Source organism: Pholcus phalangioides, unplaced genomic scaffold (genome assembly GCF_987345545.1).
Source record: "Pholcus phalangioides strain wild (caught in Gottingen) unplaced genomic scaffold, Ppha-v1.0 ptg000027l_1, whole genome shotgun sequence".
Taxonomy (NCBI): domain Eukaryota; kingdom Metazoa; phylum Arthropoda; class Arachnida; order Araneae; family Pholcidae; genus Pholcus; species Pholcus phalangioides.
In genome coordinates, this window is record NW_028301617.1 from 10,627,420 (window position 1) to 10,645,794 (window position 18,375).

At 36.6% G+C, this 18,375-nt stretch overlaps 1 protein-coding gene across 1 annotated transcript; it reads left to right on the top strand.

Annotated features, from left to right (window-relative positions):
* The first annotated feature begins 10,455 nt into the window (after window positions 1-10,455).
* On the top strand, window positions 10,456-12,299 carry LOC149068391 (uncharacterized). The gene is made up of 2 exons (XM_089251903.1): window positions 10,456-10,784; window positions 11,996-12,299. Exons 1-2 carry the CDS (start codon window positions 10,691-10,693, stop codon window positions 12,256-12,258), a joined length of 357 nt encoding a protein of 118 aa, XP_089108029.1. The 5' UTR covers window positions 10,456-10,690; the 3' UTR covers window positions 12,259-12,299.
* The last annotated feature ends 6,076 nt before the right edge of the window (window positions 12,300-18,375 follow it).

Sequence of the window (18,375 nt, forward strand, 5' to 3'; positions counted from 1 at the left end):
GATGTGAAGACAGAGTCAAACGCTCTCTTAAAATCAATGAAGGCCATACACAATGATAATTCGTATTCCTTATGTTTCTCTATAACTTCCCTGATTGTTTGGATGTGATCCATTGTACTGAATCCACTTCGAAATCCTGCTTGTTCTTGTGGTTGAGCTTCCTTCAATTTGCATTCAAGCCTATGTGTCAGCACTTTTGTGAAGATTTTATTTTATTTTCTTCCTGCTCCCTTTCCTCTGTCCCGATCTTGTTCTTCATGTTTGTATAGAGTATTATAAAATTCCTCAACAATACTTATGACTTTATTTCCATCATTTGTGATGGTTCCATCTTTCCTTTTCGGTGCAAAAATTTCCTTTCTCCCAACACACAGTTTTAGTTTTGCTGATTTTAAGTTCCTATTACCTCTATTATGACGCAAGTAAGAAATATTAAATAATCTTAAATTCAATTTTTTTTCCCCGATTTTGATCGTAAAAAAGGATCAAGATCGTAATCAATGATTATTATTAATCATTAAAAATGTAAATAATAATAATAATGATGATGATGATCCCCTCATTATTCCTTTCTACTTTTGAAGAAATTAGATGGCAGCATTAACAGTACGAATAAAAACTGCGGAAACTTTCTATCACTGAGCTATAAGTAATAGTTTCCTTACAGCTCAGTGCTTTCTATTTAGTTGTCGTCTGCTTCTTCCAAGGTTTTTGTTTTTGACGGCTCCTCAATCTCTGAAAAAAGAACCGAACCGAACTTTTTATCCAGTTCAGTTTGTGGGCTTCGATCATAAGCCGGGTTTTCCTAGGAGCAGGTTTTCTGTGCTGCGTGTAACGTGAATCGCCCAGCGCGACACGCTGTCCACTCATCAATAAGAAAAGCAGCGTGACTGTTTTTCTACAGAGCGCAATACGCCTCACAACAACGCTTCACGTCGGGCGTTGTTGAAGTTTTATATTCTAATGGTTTATATAGAATGGCAACTTCTCTGTATTTTTTACCTTGTGCAATTTCTTTTCATATGAGTGGCAACGCTGTCTTATTTACGCGGCCATGCGGTGTACGGTTGTATCTCTCTATGCAATTAAACTTATATTACGGGATTCCCTGCACCCAGTCAATGTGTTTGACTCTATGAATTTTTTTTTAAATAACGTGATCAGCACATATTCCCAGGAGATCGTTAGGATCTGTCCGGGGAATTTGTTATGTTAGTAGACATCCATGCCCGACCCGGGATACGAACCCGGACCTGCACAGTCAGAAGATGTTAGCTCCCTAAGGAGCCGTTCAAGTATTACGCAAGCAAATTTTTAGCCATTTTTGACACCCCCCCCCCCACGTCAGCAAAATTTCGTCATCAGCTCTGCCCCTCTGAATCCTAACCCATATTCTCATAAAGGGTGGATGCTGAGGTAAGCATTATCCAACCCCCCCCCCTTGCCATCAAAAGTCAGCAAATCGGAACCCCCCCCCCCCCATCGATGATGACGTAATACTTGAACGGCCTCTTACCACTGGACTTGAACTTGAACTACCAGACAGATACCCACGTTAATATTCCTTACGGAACCTCTAACGTAAAGGGTATCTGTTGGAAAATTAGCAACACCTTCCCCAGCCCATCAAATCCATCCACCCTACCCGATCAAACATGAGAACACTTTTTCAAAGTACATGGGGGGGGGGGACTTAAAATATATATAGTAATTTACAAAATAATGTGAACATTAAACATTTGTGGAAGCACAATGCACGTCACAGTTCAGTATGTATGAAAAGGGTGGGGGAAAACATCAGTTATATATACTATATATCAGTTATATAACACTGGAAAACACAGAACAATGAAAAATAAACATCTGTGGTAAGCACAATGCAGGTCACAGTCCGAGAGAAAAAAAAAAAAACGGGGAACAACAGAAATGCAAATATGAAGAACACGGAAATGCAAATATGAAGAACACGAAAATGCAAATATGAAGAACACGAAAATGCAAATATGGTAAGCACAAGAAATATTCAAATCTTAAGCATCTGTGGTAAGCACAATGCACGTCACAGTCCGTTCAAGTACATATGTATATGAGGAATAGAAAATAAACATCAGTTAAATCACTATGGGAAACACAAAAAACAGTAAAAATTAAACATCTGTGGTAAGCACAATGCACGTCACAGTCCGAGAGAAGGAAAAAAATGTGAACACATTTTTACAATTTCAGCGTAGTCATTAGATTTGGGGTGTCGATGCTGATCTGGCCATCGATCTAGTCACCATGGTGAAGACAGGGATGTCTTCACCACTCTCATCAGATTCAAAGAGATCTTCTTCATTTTTGCTGTGCAGTAACGACAGATTTTCCTCTAGAAAGTTGATAAGTTTAATGATGTCAGCCCAGTTTTTAGTTTTTATTACTTGACGTTTCCAGACGTGGAAATGTTTTAGATTAATCGGGGGCTGATGGTAGGATGCAGTGCTTGGACACGACCAAATATAGTGAGGAAATGTTCCGATTTCCCCACAAGCACATAATTTATTTTTAGATATTTTAAATCTCCTTAAGTAATACGGAACAGGGCCATGCTCACTATATAGGATTGTCCTTTCTCTAATCCATGGTTGGTTGAAGATTTTGGTCTTATTTATGATTTGGAAGACCTTTCTGCCCCGTTGTTCACCATCAATCCATCTGGACTGCCAAGTTTCTTTCGCTACACAAAGTATCTTGTGTTTGGCATGAGACCAGGGAGGAAAAACATCAGAGTTCATATTTTCTGATGAAGTAGCTGTTTTAGCAAGTGCGTCTGCTAATTCATTCCCTTGATTACCCACATGGGCCCTGGTCCATGAGATGAAAGTGTTGGGCTTGTCAATTAGATTTGCTCTGATTTGTCGTACAAGTCGGGTGGGGGAAAAATTATTTCTAAGCGCGAGAATACTGGAAAGACTGTCGGATATAATCTGAATAGGTTCGTTCTCATGTAGTATATGGAGAATTGCCTGATGAATAGCATACAATTCTGCCTGGAAAACAGAGTTGAAGTCTTGGAGCCTATGTGACCATTCGTGTATGATGACGTTGTTGCGAAAGACGACAAAAGCCGAAGCAACTCCTTTAGAAGTTTTCGAGCCATCCGTATATATTTTGATGGCAGTTGGAATGTCTTTTTCTTCAGTGATGAGCTGATTATCTTGAAGATCTATGGCTGGATGATGAGGCCATGAGTTTATTTTTTCTTCGTATGCAGATGCTAGTAGACTGAAATCGTTACATATGACATTGTGTCTTAATAGAAGGAGTCGGCTTCTTTTCGATATAACTTCTATTTGAAGGTCCAAAGGTAAATTTCCAGTGGAAAGTTGTAACACATTAGGCCCCTTTCACATGGAGCGGATGCGGATGCGGACGCGGATGCGGGTGCGGAAGCGGGTCCGCATACCCTTTCACACGAGCACTGAAGATGCGGGTGTTTCGCCCGCATCTTTAGGTTGAAATTCGTGCATAAAAACTATTTTTTCGCAATTTTTGTAACTGTTTTTCTCTTTCACCCCTGATTCAGTGCCCATATGCAGCCTAGAGGTATTCTTTGGTGGTTTAGTCTAGAGCCACATAGAATATGGGAATAAAGATGTCTTAATTCCGATCCTCACAAGTAGTCGATGGGAGAAAATGTCTTCAAATATTTTCAAAACATTTTGAAAAAAAAATCCGTCTTTCCGGAAAAATATGAAAGAAAAATTCCAAAAACATCCAATGTTCGAAAAATCAAATCCAAAAACATTCAAAACATTCGATGTTCCAAAAAAAACAAAAAATTCAGGAGATATCAAAGAATTTGCAAGTAGAAAAAAAGGGGAGGGGTGGGAACGTTCAAAATGTCTGTGCTTAGAAATATTCACATCACAATTCTGTCTTAGGCCGGGATTACAGTATAAAAGTTTTATAAAAGTTAGTTTATAAAATTTGAAAAATGCAACCGACAGGCCGATCAGTTAAGTTCTCTCGAATGTAACAGATGTGTTCATTGGTTACATTTTTCAAGTTTTATAGTGTAATACCAGCCTTAGGCCGGGATTACACTATAAAAGTTTTGTAAAAGCTCTTTGATAAAACGTGAAAAATTCAACCAATATTATCTTATTGGTTGAATTTTTTGAATACAAAATGTGTGTGTGTGTGTGCACCGGTTGCATTTTCTTGAATGCAACCGATGCGCCTATTGGTTGAATTTTTCAACTTTCATAAAAGTTCTTTTATAAAACTTTATAGTATAATCCCGGCCGGATTACACTATAAAAATTTTATAACAATTATTTAAAAAAAAGCAACTAATAAATTTATCGGTTGCATTAGAGCAAATGCAACCGATAAATTTATTAGTTGCTTTTTTCAAGTTTTATAAAATAACTTTCATAAACCTTTTATAGTGAAATCCCATCCTTAGATGAGTCATTTCTGAAATATAAAATTTCATTTTTTCAAGTTTATAGACTGAATATTGAGTAAAATAAACTTGTAGGTATCGGGGAACCACCAAAAATATTCAAGTGCTAGGGTCTTCAAACGTCTTAATCCGGCCCTGAGTGAACACCGTACGTGGATAACGTTGTTTAATAAAAGTATTTTTTTTAAAGTTTAAAAAAATTAACAGATTAAAAATTTTAAAAAATAACAAATATTTAAAATAATATTTCAGATATTTATATTTTTAAATAATTTTAAAAATTTAAAAAGAAAAAGGGCCCTTTCACACGGAGCGGATGCGGGTCCGGAAGAAGTTTTAACAATTGGAATATACTGCGCCTTTCAGACGAGCCGAAAAATCTCCGCACCTAGGAAATGTTCATGCGGGTCCGGACGTCGTCCGCATGTGTCAAAACCTAAGTGCGGGCTCCGCATCCGCACATAGAAGTTTTGACAATAGGTTTATTCGGGGCTATTCAGACGATGCGGATGCGGAGCGAATTCGTCCGCATCTTTGGGTACTTTTTGAAGGTGATTTTTCACGGAATTTTTTTTAATTATTTGCCATAATGATAAAATGACCATCATAAAACACCATATGATGGTCCCTGCTCATTAATATAATGTACCTACATACGTCTATCCCTTTGTTTCGTTCTGAGATTGAGATATAGCAACTTTAACTGCCTTTTGTCCATACTTTACAATTTTATACAATAAAACCTGCCAACAACGGCCACTGACGGAACAAAAATGATAAGCCGTTCTGTGCATTACGAATATTTAATTGACTACATACTTTAATAACTTTTAAATTTAATTTAAAAATTTTAATTTTTTTCTTTTTAAATTTTTAAAATTATTTAAAAATATAAATATCTGAAATATTATTTTAAATATTTGTTATTTTTTAAAATTTTTAATCTGTTAATTTTTTTAAACTTTAAAAAAAATACTTTTATTAAACAACGTTATCCACGTACGGTGTTCACTCAGGGCCGGATTAAGACGTTTGAAGACCCTAGCACTTGAATATTTTTGGTGGTTCCCCGATACCTACAAGTTTATTTTACTCAATATTCAGTCTATAAACTTGAAAAAATGAAATTTTATATTTCAGAAATGACTCATCTAAGGATGGGATTTCACTATAAAAGGTTTATGAAAGTTATTTTATAAAACTTGAAAAAAGCAACTAATAAATTTATCGGTTGCATTTGCTCTAATGCAACCGATAAATTTATTAGTTGCTTTTTTTTAAATAATTGTTATAAAATTTTTATAGTGTAATCCGGCCGGGATTATACTATAAAGTTTTATAAAAGAACTTTTATGAAAGTTGAAAAATTCAACCAATAGGCGCATCGGTTGCATTCCAGAAAATGCAACCGGTGCACACACACACACACACACACGCACACACAGTTTGCATTCAAAAAATTCAACCAATAAGATAATATTGGTTGAATTTTTCACGTTTTATCAAAGAGCTTTTACAAAACTTTTATAGTGTAATCCTGGCCTAAGACAGAATTGTGATGTGAATATTTCTAAGCACAGACATTTTGAACGTCCCCACCCCTCCCCTTTTTTTCTACTTGCAAATTCTTTGATATCTCCTGAATTTTTTTTTTAGGAACATATTAGTTTCGGATGTTTTTGGATTGGATTTTTCGAACATTGGATGTTTTCGGAATTTTTCTTTCATATTTTTCCGGAAAGACAGATTTGTTTTCAAAATCTTTTGAAAATATTTTAAGACATTTTCTCCCATCGACTACTTGTGAGGATCGGAATGAAGACATCTTTATTCCCATATTCTATGTGGCTCTAGACTAAACCACCAAAGAATACCTCTAGGCTGCATATGGGCACTGAATCAGGGGTGAAGGAGAAAAACAGTTACAAAAATTGCGAAAAAATAGTTTTTATGCACGAATTTCAACCTAAAGATGCGGGCGAAACACCCGCATCTTCAGTGCTCGTGTGAAAGGGTATGCGGACCCGCTTCCGCATCCGCATCCGCATCCGCTCCGTGTGAAAGGGGCCTTAGTTGGCGTAGTATTATATGCACCTGTTACAAAAAGTAAGTATTGCCTTTGAGCTGTCAGCATCTTGCGTTTCATTCTGCAGGTGGGGTTTGCAAACCAAATACTCGATCCATAGGATAATTGGGGGATGATAATGGTTCGATAATAGATATTTCTGATTACCACTGGACTGCCAGGCGGCAAGTTTAGTTTCATAGTTTCAAGTTTTTAGTTTCATTAGTTTCATAATTCCCATAGGTTATGTCCCCAGTTCCTGCTGACAAGTTAATTGTAAGTTTTGAGGGATTTATGTTTTTTGTAAACAAGTTACAGTTTCCGAATCCGTTAGTTTACGTTTCGACTACCACGATGGCTGCAGTTGAGATTTCGTCAATCAACAAATTTGACGGCTCGAATTATTCCCAATGGAAGTTCTTGGTGAACAGTGCGTTGAAAGCTAAAGAAGTATAAGACGTAGTTGTAGGCGAGAATGTTAAACAGGATGTTGGTCCTGGCCTTGCACGAAGGGAGAAAGCTGACACAACAGCGATGTTTGTTATCATCTCGGCGATGGAGATGACTCAAATATCCTTGGTGCAGAACTGTCGTTCATCGAAAGAAATTATTGACAAATTAGACTCGATTTATCAGCAGAAGCCCGCCTTCAACTAAATGTTATTGCTAGACAGATTTCATCAGCTGAAAATGGAAAACAACGAGCCAGCTGTGGAGTATATAGCGAAAGTTGAAAACCTGGCTCGTCAAATCACGGACGCCGGTGAAGAGGTGAGTGATGTTACGATCACAACGAAAATTCTGAGTACTTTGCCGAAAATACAGGAACTTTCGTCATGCCTAGTTGTCTATGGATTCAAGTAAACAAACGGTAGCCAATCTAACGACACGTCTCATCGATGAAGAGCTTTCGATTTCGCGCAACGAACAGAGTGAAACTGCGTGTGTTCCAGTTTCTAAACCGAAGAAGTTCTACTCGTCGAAAAACAAGAACTTTCAGAGTCATGAAAAATCCTCAAAGCGTCTCGACAAGTCGAAAGTTATCTGTTATTCTTGTCGACGGAGAGGGCATTATGCCTCCGAGTGTAAACAACGAAAGCCCGACTTCAATCGTCGTTCTTCCGAAAATGATAGTGCGTCCAGTTTTACCGACGTGAATCATGATTTGCTCAGTGCTGAAAATGTCTCCAGTGCTATTCAATTAGGTGAAAATGAGTGGATTCTCTTGACAGTGGTGCATCTGCTCACATGACGTGTATTAAAATGTGTCTCAGTGATTATCAGGAGGTAGATGGTCAAAATAAGCTCGGCAACAACACTGAATTATCCGTTCTTGGTAAAGGTAAGGTTTTGATTAAGAAATTCGTAAATGGTACATGGAATAATGGAGAGATATATATGACTATCCTGACTATCCCAGGTGAATGAATTCATTCTGATCTTTGTCGACTGATGTCTGTTCAATCGGTGGGAGGATCAAATTATTTCATTCTTTTGAAGGATGATTTCACAGGCTATCATTCAGTTGATTTCATAAAACACAAAAGTGATGCGTTTGAAGGGTTCAAAAGCAGTTGTCAAAGCAGTCAGAGCTGACAATCGAACTGAATTTATCAATAACGAGTTCACCAATTTCCTTGGTCGTAAGGGCATCTTGATGGAAACAACGGCACAATACATACCCGAACAAAACGGTCATGAAGGAAGAGACATGAGAACTATTGTCGAAAGTGACAGATCAATGCTGTACGCAAAACAGCTACCTAAGCACTTGTGGGCAGAAGCAGTGAATACTGCAGTATATATTCTGAACAGAACGCCAACAAGTCTAGCTCCAAATTCCACCCCATATGAACTTTGGACTGGAAAGAAAAATTGCCTGAACCATCTCAAGATTTTTGGAAGTGAAGCGTTCATGCACGTTCCGGACTCTCAAAAAAAAAACTGGAACCCGAAATTAAGAAGATGATCTTCGTGGGCTACGATAGAGACTCGAACAACTATCGATTATTCGAGCCCAATAAAAGAACTGTGCAAGTGTCTAGAAATGTGAAGTTCAAGCGAGTCCATGATGTGAAAATGCTTTCCTCAACATTCAAGGTACATATCATTCCGGATGAAAACAATGACATAAGTTCAAACTGTGATGAAGATATGCAAGATGATATGTCTGATCACGAATCTATGAATCCTAATCCTGGAAGAAAAACCCAGAAGGCAATCTTCGAGATCAATCTGCAATAAAGTCTCCTTCTTACTTCGAAGCGAATGTGACGAAAATTGAAACATCTGTTTCATATGAAGAGGCGATGTGTTCTCCCCAGTCACAAGAATGGAAGAAAGCGATTAAAAAAGAAATCGATTGGTTGGTTATTCCGACGCTGACTTTGCGAATGATGTGGACACTCGAAAATCGACATTAGGTTGCGTGTTCAAGATTAGCGATGGAGCTGTTACATGGGCTACCCAAAAACAGTCAGTTGTGTCTACATCAACCACAGAAGCGGAACACATCTCTGATTCGACAGCTGTTAAAGAAAGTCTGTGGTTAACTCAACTTCTCAAGGTTTTTGGTCAAATTGTTAGTGCCGATGGAGTAGGCTTGTGCATTGATAACCAAAGTGCCATAAAACTCATCAAAAACCCGGTATTCCATAAGCGAATCAAAAACATTGACGTTAGGTACCATTTCATAAGAGAAAAATATGAGGATAAATCCATGTGTGTGAAATATGTTAAATCAGTTGATCAAAAATAGCCGATATTTTCACCAAACGCCTTCCAAAAGCGAGGTTTGAAAAATTTCGAAATATGCTCAATGTGAAAATTTCATGATTACGTATATCTATGAATCTAATTTAGCAATGTTTATTGCCTGTAAACCATGGAATTGGTGGGAGTGTTGCTCAGTGTCTACTGGTCTGGTTTACAGAATGGCCAGCGCGACACGCTGTCCACTCATCAATAAGAAAAGCAGCGTGACTGTTTTTCTACAGAGCGCAATACGCCTCACAACAACGCTTCACGTCGGGCGTTGTTGAAGTTTTATATTCTAATGGTTTATATAGAATGGCAACTTCTCTGTATTGTTTACCTTGTGCAATTTACTTTTCATAAGAGTGGCAACGCTCAGCCTTGTTTACGCGCTGTGTACGGTTGTATCCATCGAGCTTACATTACTGGTGGGAGCATCCAGCCGCCGCGACGTCGTACACATCTAATGCGAGGGAAAAAAAGACTTCCAGGTCTATCTCCGCCTATGTCAATTGTACAAATCAAAAGAGTTGAAGCTTCCTATTTGTCGTCTGCTTCTTCAACGAATTTTCTGTTTTGAACGCTTCTTTATTCTCCAAAAAAAAAAGAACCGAACTTCCAATCCAGTTTAGTTGGTGGGATTCGCTCGTAGAGAACTGAACAGAACGAAAAATTCTGCTCCCTGGAAACTTCAACACATATGTAGTTTCTAATTTAGATAATAGGTGACAGCAACAGTGAAAAAATCGAAATAGAGAAGGAAACTCCCTCTTTACTTGTCGTCTGCTTTCTTACAAGGGTCTTTGTTTTGGATGTCTCATTATTTTCGGAAAAAAGAACTGAACTTATCTTCAGGGCCGTCATTTCAACTTTTTCCGGAGGAAGGGCAAACTTTTTCCGAGCGGGGGGGGCAAAAAACATATACTCAATATATTTATAATTTTATATATATACCATTTTTGTATATTTTCAAAAGCCAGGGGGGCAACGGCCCCCCCGACCCACAAATGACACGGAGCGTTTAGAGAGCAAAGTGAGCATTGCGAGGTTGCTTTAAAATTGGCGTCTAAAATTGGCGAAAAGGCGTAGAATTGAAGGTTGGCGAAGAAAATCGCGTTCTGCTTTTTTTCGTTCAGCCATTTTTTTTTGTCTAGTGTTTGTCGTTGTTTTCTTGCTTGTTTCTGCTATTTATTTTTCTGTTGCCGTCTTTGTTATGTCATCCGATCATGGAAATAAACGGCCCTTATCAGGACCAAATACGTCTTCTGATACGTTAGAATACGGGGAATCGCTCAGAATTACGATGCAATTTGTGCGAGTCGGTGTTTTCCTGGGCAAATACCTTGAAAAGGCATGTGCGAACAATCCATTCAATTTCGGATACAGCCGTGGAAAAATTGAAGTGCCCCGAATGTGAAGCTATGTTCGGTCGGCACCATGTTCTCCGCAATCATCTGCATGAAAATCATGGTCTGGTGATAGAGTATGAGGAGCACGTATTTTCATCCATCCAAGGTGAGTTTATTTGTCGATGGTGTTCCTTATATATAGAGGCGTAGGCAGGGAGGTGTGCCTCTGCTCTTAGTTTAGAAATTTAATTACAATTACTGACACTAAACCATTTGAACATTTTGGATATTATGATTAACTACTAGGTGATTTCTCTGTTACACTCCCAAAAGGTTAAAACTTGTAATTGTCCCAAGGACCCACATTCCCTTCATTATTTGCATCCATCTTGATAACTAGAGAAATATTGAATTTATGTAAACAGCTATTTACTCTGCCGTGTCTGATTTAAATGCCATCCTCATTTCCAAAGGCAACTCTTGGACTGTGTAGACTCTTGCACAGTGCATAGCCCTAAGGCTGGAGTTGTAGTAGAGCGAAGAGATAAGCAGGTGATTTGGAAGGAGAAAATGCATTAGGGCAGAGGAAGAGGTGCCCACACATAGTAAACACGGTGGGGAAGAGCAAAAATTACCGAAGTGTTCTGAAATGTAAGGAGGTGATGATACCTCTGCAGAAGAGGGAGGGAGAAACAAACCAAACAGTAGATAGAGAAAAACCTTACCTCACGAGGGAAACAAGTATTATTTTTACTTCCAATCCTTGTTGAGTGGGCTCTTTGTCTCTCTGCTCGAGTATGTGAGGTGTACAACAAAACAATTGTTTTTGATGCTCTTCTCTAGCTCTTACCGTTTTGCTGCAGTATGTGTTCGGTCTACGAGGGGATGTCAAATCCCAGTCCAGTTGAAGGAGTTCAAAGTTTTTTGGTGAGAAGAAGTGCCAAAAATATTAGTCCCACACAGGTTGATTTTTCTCTGGAACCGCTCAGCTCATTTCAATCATCTAAACAACCAGCTATCTCTACCCTGTTGCTCCCCAAAACACCTAAATGTCAATGCTTATGTCTGATTTCACTGTTTGCAGGCGTTTGATAAGCATTTAAATTAAACATCTTTGAAAATTGTATCCAAGGATTATAATTATGTTAATTTCAGGTATGTTTGTCAAAATTGCCTTGAAGGTGCTCTTCATTTGATGGTGGGCATAAATAGTGCTCACTGCTCAGGAAGGTTTAAGACCCTTAATCTAAATACTCCAACTCAAAGTTGTTTTTTCATTGGTAATTTTTGTCAAGGTTATCAATCTAGTATTTAAAAGTGACAGGTATGAAGTTATTTATAATTTTGAAACTGATGGGTTTTTTTGTTTTGTTGCAGATTTTGATTTGTGGAAAGTGGAAATGGAGAAGCAGTCGAAATGTTTCTGTCGAAGGCACCATCAGTATAGCATAAAAGGAGGAATGCGGAAGACCTTTGTCTGTCATAGGTCGGGAAATTTCATTAGCAAATCCACTGGCCAGAGATGTTGTAAAAGTCAAGGTAGCAGAAAGATTGATGCCTGGTGTCCTGCAGAAATAATACTTCTAGTGAGCTCTGAAAAGGTTCAAGTACAGCATTGGAAAAGTCACTGGAGATACTAATGATTTAGAAGATCCAAATCTTACTAAAGCAGAGAGGCAAGAAGTTGCAAGTGAGTTCATATTCATTTTTTCTTTCATGTATTTTTATTTCATTTGCCCTCTCCTTGTATCCGCCTATGAAGGGAAGTTTGACATTTGAACAATCAAAGGACCAAGCCAATTATTTTGATCTCGCTTCATTTTCATTATGAACCAGATTGTTTAGAATGTTGAAATTATAACTTTTTCTAAAACTACTACTAGACCTACATGCATATCATACATATTCCTCAGAATTTCTAACAAATCTGTACATGTCAGAATGTTATGTGTGTGTTTCATATTTTCCATAAAAATACTGAAACATTATGGTGTTCATCTTTATACAGTTTAAAAAATAAAATCAAGATATTCTTAGTTCTATTCAAAGGAACCATGGCCAGTCAATTCGACCAGAACATTATAAACACTTTCATTGCTTGCACAGCTAATATTTTGTTGAATCATGAAATTTTGGACTACAAAAATTTTGTCGATCAAATTGTCACTGATATAGATGTTCAAGCTTTGGCTAGTTTTTTTTATAAATCACTCTAGAATATTTTCATTGAGGATAATACTGGAGGACGACTATTATTTAAATAACTTGAGAAGATTATTATTTACAGGGCCATAACTGGGACTTGCGTGAGGAAGGAAGCAAACATGATTTTGCTGTCCCCCACCATTGTAAAATTTTATTTTATTCCAGTGCTTAGTTGCCCTTGGTCCCTCGATGCTCTGAAAGTAGGTGACCAATCACAGATAAGCACACGATATAGTCTTTGGCGCGATTGTTGATTGGCACTATTGGCGATTAACTTATTATTTATTATTGCCTTTTTTCGTTATTGAAGTTGGCAACAGCACTGATTATATTTTCATCCACGTTTTTATTTTCTGTAATCCGGTGGTTGTACCGCTGATTATATTTTTAATTTTTTAATACTTCAATTTTTTTTCATATTTTTCGTAGTTTTCAGTTTTTTTCGTCATGTCAACCTTCGAAGAAAAGACTCTGTCCTTTTCAGGGCCATCACTTACGATTCGCGTTCACTGGCTCAGAAATAACGAATTATGTTGTTTATAAATTGCCACAGGAGTTCAATTCAGACTATCCGGACTTTAAAGGTGATTTCATCCTAGGCTACATGAATGAAGCTCAAGAGGAGACATAAAATATATGGCGAAGAGGTAATTTTTATTGATTCTACACGGCACAAACAAATACATCATTAGATACAAGATTAAAATGCATGCCAATAAACACAATGCAGCTATTATAATTTATGCACCATATTCAGATTCTTATCGACATGAATTTTTCTTTCACAGGGTCATCCCGAGACACTATCTTAAGGAGAAGGCAATACACATCCTGGCAGCATGTGTAAAGACCAGGAGGAAAAAGATGAAAGAGGACCCACCAGGATGAAGCAGCTGCCAAGACCCAATCCAAGGATAGAGAATATATTAACACAACTAAGCCGAAGAAGTAAGTCAAGATTGAAATGCATGCCAATAATACCTTTAATTTGTACCCTTCGTGCGAATCGGTGATTTTATGTATGTTATTTTTCCATTGAATTAACATGCAGATATGTAAGTTTTGAGCCTTAATAGAATTCGGTATTCTAAACAATTTTTTTCATCTCACCCTCATGTATGTGCCAGAAAAGGATTAAAAAGTCTAAACGGGTGATAGTTTTGTCTCCTCCCAACCTGTTCATCAATAGCCAATGGGGTTGACAAATGTTTGCCGTAGCGGTAAAAATCATGGGGAGAAAGAAAAACTCAGCAAAAATAGTTTTTATAGTGGCGAAATTAAAATGCAGTCAAATCCTGTTTTAGCAAACTCCATGAGACTGGAGAACAGGGTTGGTGAAAAAAACTTTTTCTTGGTTTAAACCAGGTTTTTTCAAACTTCTAATAATTAATTAAAATAAAATGTTTATTAATGTAACTAACACTATTCCCATATTAATCTACAAATATTTCTTACATTGTAACAAAAATCCACTTCTGAAGTTTAGTTATTTTTTTGCTTAACTCAATAAATTACTTTGTTTGACAATTCTTAATGTTATTAACCATATAATACAAATGTTTTTCCTCCAGTTACTTTCAGTATGCTTAATTAAGAAGTTATTTTGCAAAAACTGCTATAAAAATTAGGTGAATATATTGTATTTAATGAAGCTGAAATAATGCAGATTAATTAGCAGTGATTTATGATATACATGGTGATTATAACCCCCAAAGCAGAATGTTTAGTACTGTTCTGTGGCGAGATATCAGCTGACGAAATGTTCTGCGGTAAAAATCCCCATACATGTAATAGTGCATTTTTGCACTTTTTCTTAAAATTCTTCCTAATTGTTCTGCGACGTACGTCGCAGATTTTGGCACATTCTGCTTTAGGGATTATAACTAAAGTTCTGGTTTCAAAACACTTTTTAGAAAAGCCAGTATCAGAATGACTCGAATTTACATGGGAAAAATATTTAAAAATATAAAATTAACGACACTGTACTCATTCAACATGTGGGAAGTTTCCTAGCAGAATGCAAATGATAGCCAGTCAGAGCAAAATAATTTAATTAGCATTGCACAATTTCATATAATTCATGGAAACATTACAAAAATGAAGTAATTGAATAAATAAAACTGAACTTGCTTAAGAAATGTTAAATATATTACCCACTGTGTTCTGGCAATGAGGTGAAAGCGTAAACATGCTTGTTCAACAACAGATCAGAGTATGTCATGATGTGGATGTGCTTGCAATTCAACCACTGTTCATAACATAATTCCAAGGTTATGGACGGAAAGTTAAAGTATAAATAGTCTATCTGCGTTTTTTTATTTTTTATGGTGATTTCACCATTTGCAATCCAAGATAGAGGTCATGAAATGCAATTCAGCTATATTAAATAATAATGACTAATTAATTTTTAAATCACGATGCTTGAATGATGAATCGGTTTCCTTTGTAATTCGATAGTAACGCCGCTTGAAAAGTTTTCTTTGGTGATGAGTTAATTCTCACATCATTGACGGCTGATTTAGCAGCGAAAATCCGTGGAAAAATGACGTAATCAGCAGTACAGGAAAGGGGGAGCCACGGCCATTAATCTGAAAGTTTTCCCTTCCGCTTCGCAGATGGCGTTGCCATTCTTTAACATTCAGTGAATACGCTTACGTTTCAAGTGTCTTTGACTTGCACATTTTGCACTTTTTCCTTTTTGCCGAAAAAAATTCTCATTGCTTCAGAAGTATCCATGTAAATTTTCAAGTTATTCTGACCAGTAGTTCTTATTGTATAGTTTTAGAATCAAAACTTTAAATTATAATCAACCTGTATAATAATCTGTATAAATCTGTTACTACTATACAGGAGAACCTTGATTAACTGGGCTTAATGGTGAAAGTATGAAAAAAAAATTATTGAATATTAAGAGTGATATACAGAACCAGATAATGTTGCTTCTTATGGGAAAGAAAATGAAAATATCTGTGAGATAATGCAACTACCAGTAAAATGGTCTCTGTCCTGATTTTTTCAGTGTAATGGGATTTGACTGCAATTCAAAATTTGAATGTTTACTTTTACTTCCATGGGGATAGTTCTAAAAAAAATAACTTGAAATAAATTTAAATTTGCTACATTATATAAGATCTTGGTTAACAACCTTTGAATATGTTTTTGCACTAAAAAAGCAAATTCTTTTAGCATATACTATTTTTCGGTTATTGTTGCTAAGGGAAATGAGCTTGTTAAAAACTGTGCTTAAAATATACACATTTTACATGAAAAGTTACCACAATTAATACTATTCGTGTTGACTTGGTTGTGATGGGAGCTTCCACTATGATATTCCGAATATACAATAAAACCTTGTTAAGTCGTCACTCCGGTTAAATCGTCATTTTTCTTCAGACCCTTCCAGCTCTCATAGACCACAATGTTATTAAACCCTCATTTACTCATCGCTAATTTCGGTTAAGTTGTACTATGAAAAAGTTATGAGAAAGAGAAACAGAATATTTTTATGGCTCCCATTAAAAAAAGAGCTTGTTAACAGCATTGCCATATGCTTAAAAGTCACCATAAAATCCTATATACCCAAACGGAACAATTTAAGTAACAAAAGTTACGCTGGGGAAGTTCATTTGCCAAATAAGGTTTTTGGAACGTTGGGGACTGTTCAGGCTAGATCTCATTTCTGCCTGGGCTCCATTAGAGAAACTGGACAAACCCAGAGACACCCAAGTTCTGTCGCAAGAAGCAACGTAAGCACTTCGGGGAGGGGGGGGGGGGCATCTCTGGAAAAACCAAAATTTATTGATACGTCAAAGATTACATATAGTGCAAGGAAATCAAAAATTATGTATAAATCGAAGAATCAAATTAATCAAGTTAAAGTCAAAGTGCAACGCAGGCGCGGGAAATAAATAATCATAGAAAGCATGGAATCTACTAATTTAGGGCTTGAAATTTAAACAAAATATCTTTGTTGAAAAAATTAGACATGCTTTCCCAAGTTGAGGTCTTCTGTTTACTTTTCCCTGCCCAGGGCCCCTCCACCAAGTCAAAAGTGTTCGAGATTACTTTGTAGCTGCATCATGAACTACTGATGAAGAATTCAAACACTAAAATTAAATCAGATGTATATGTAAAATTAATGTGCAATTGAGAGTTCTGTTATGAAGAAAAGCTACATATTCAAACAGTTGCTCTTTTAGTCTATAAATTAAAAATTACTAGTTTAAATCTAAATGTACAGTATATTTCACTACACAAGTAATAAGAGATAAAAAAGGTAAAAAATTTCTATTATTTTTTCTTTCGCAATCTATAAATTTTATTAATATTGTTATTTTGATTCATACTTTAATAAATGTCATATTACTTTAAATTTATACGATTTTCATAACGTTGCACATTAAATCTGACGGAACTCCGCTTAAGCCGTCATAATTTTTCTTTAACTTGAGGTGACGACTTATCGAGGTTTTACTGTATTTGAGTATGCTATGAGCAGAGGCCGATTTAATGGCAGTGGCACGCCCGGGGCCCGACTTAAGAGAACTGCAAAATACCCATGCCTTTTCTGATTAAAGGGGCCCCTCCAAAGCGTATTAAAGACGCTTTATTATTGATACGCTTTGGGCCCCTCCTTCTGCGCTCGAGATCTCAAACGACCTTAATCCGCTTTTGGTTATAACGACATATTTTCCATACGGCATTTCTATAAATCGATAAAATTATGATGTAAAAATCTTTGCCAAGCATTTGAACTCATAATGGAACAAATTTTTTTCATTTATCAGATCTTAATTTCATTTAATCGCCCGTTTTACGACCCCTGATATTTTGCGGCCTAGTAATATATGTGCGACCGCTGACTTTTGTAAGTTCGGCGCTGATTCAGGCTTGTAAGAAGACTGGGGCAACCGGGGAACTGCCCTAAGGGCCCAAGCCAAATGGGCCAGAAAATGTACACATATTTAGCATAACAATAGATCTTTTTAAGGGAGTCGTAAGAAAAGTCTGCATGGGGGGGGGGGCGCCCTATAAGGCAATCTACGGATCTGTACTGATGTAATGATGTAATAACCATATTTCCCAAAACGCGGCAGTGAATGATTTTTGTTGAGGTGAAACATTTCTAATTAAAAAAATATTTTAACACATTTCTCTAAGGCCGGTATTACAAACTCTGATAAAATCCCTTTTATAAAACTTTTATAGTGCAAACAAATTCCCCCTAATTCCGGGATTAGGCCGGTATTACACTATAAAAGTTTGATAAAATCCCTTTTATAAAACTTGAAAAATCTAACCTATAAGGTTATTGGTTACATTCTAGAAAATACAACCGTTGACCTTATTGGCTGCATTTATCAAGTTTTATAATAGTACTTTTATCAAACTTTTATAGTGTAATACCGGCCTTACACTACAAAATTTTAATAAAAATACTTTTATATAACTTGAAAAATGCCAATAATAAGATTATTGGTTACATTCTAGAAAATGCAACCCATGATCTCATTGGTAGCATTTTTCAAGTTTTATAAAAGGACTTTTATCAT

Excerpts from the sequence above, each read along its gene's own strand:
- LOC149068391 (XM_089251903.1), top strand. The coding sequence starts at position 10,691 with ATGTTCGGTCGGCACCATGTTCTCCGCAATCATCTGCATGAAAATCAT. Across the intron at positions 10,785-11,995 it reads CGTATTTTCATCCATCCAAG|ATTTTGATTTGTGGAAAGTG; the intron begins GTGAGTTTATTT and ends GTTTTGTTGCAG.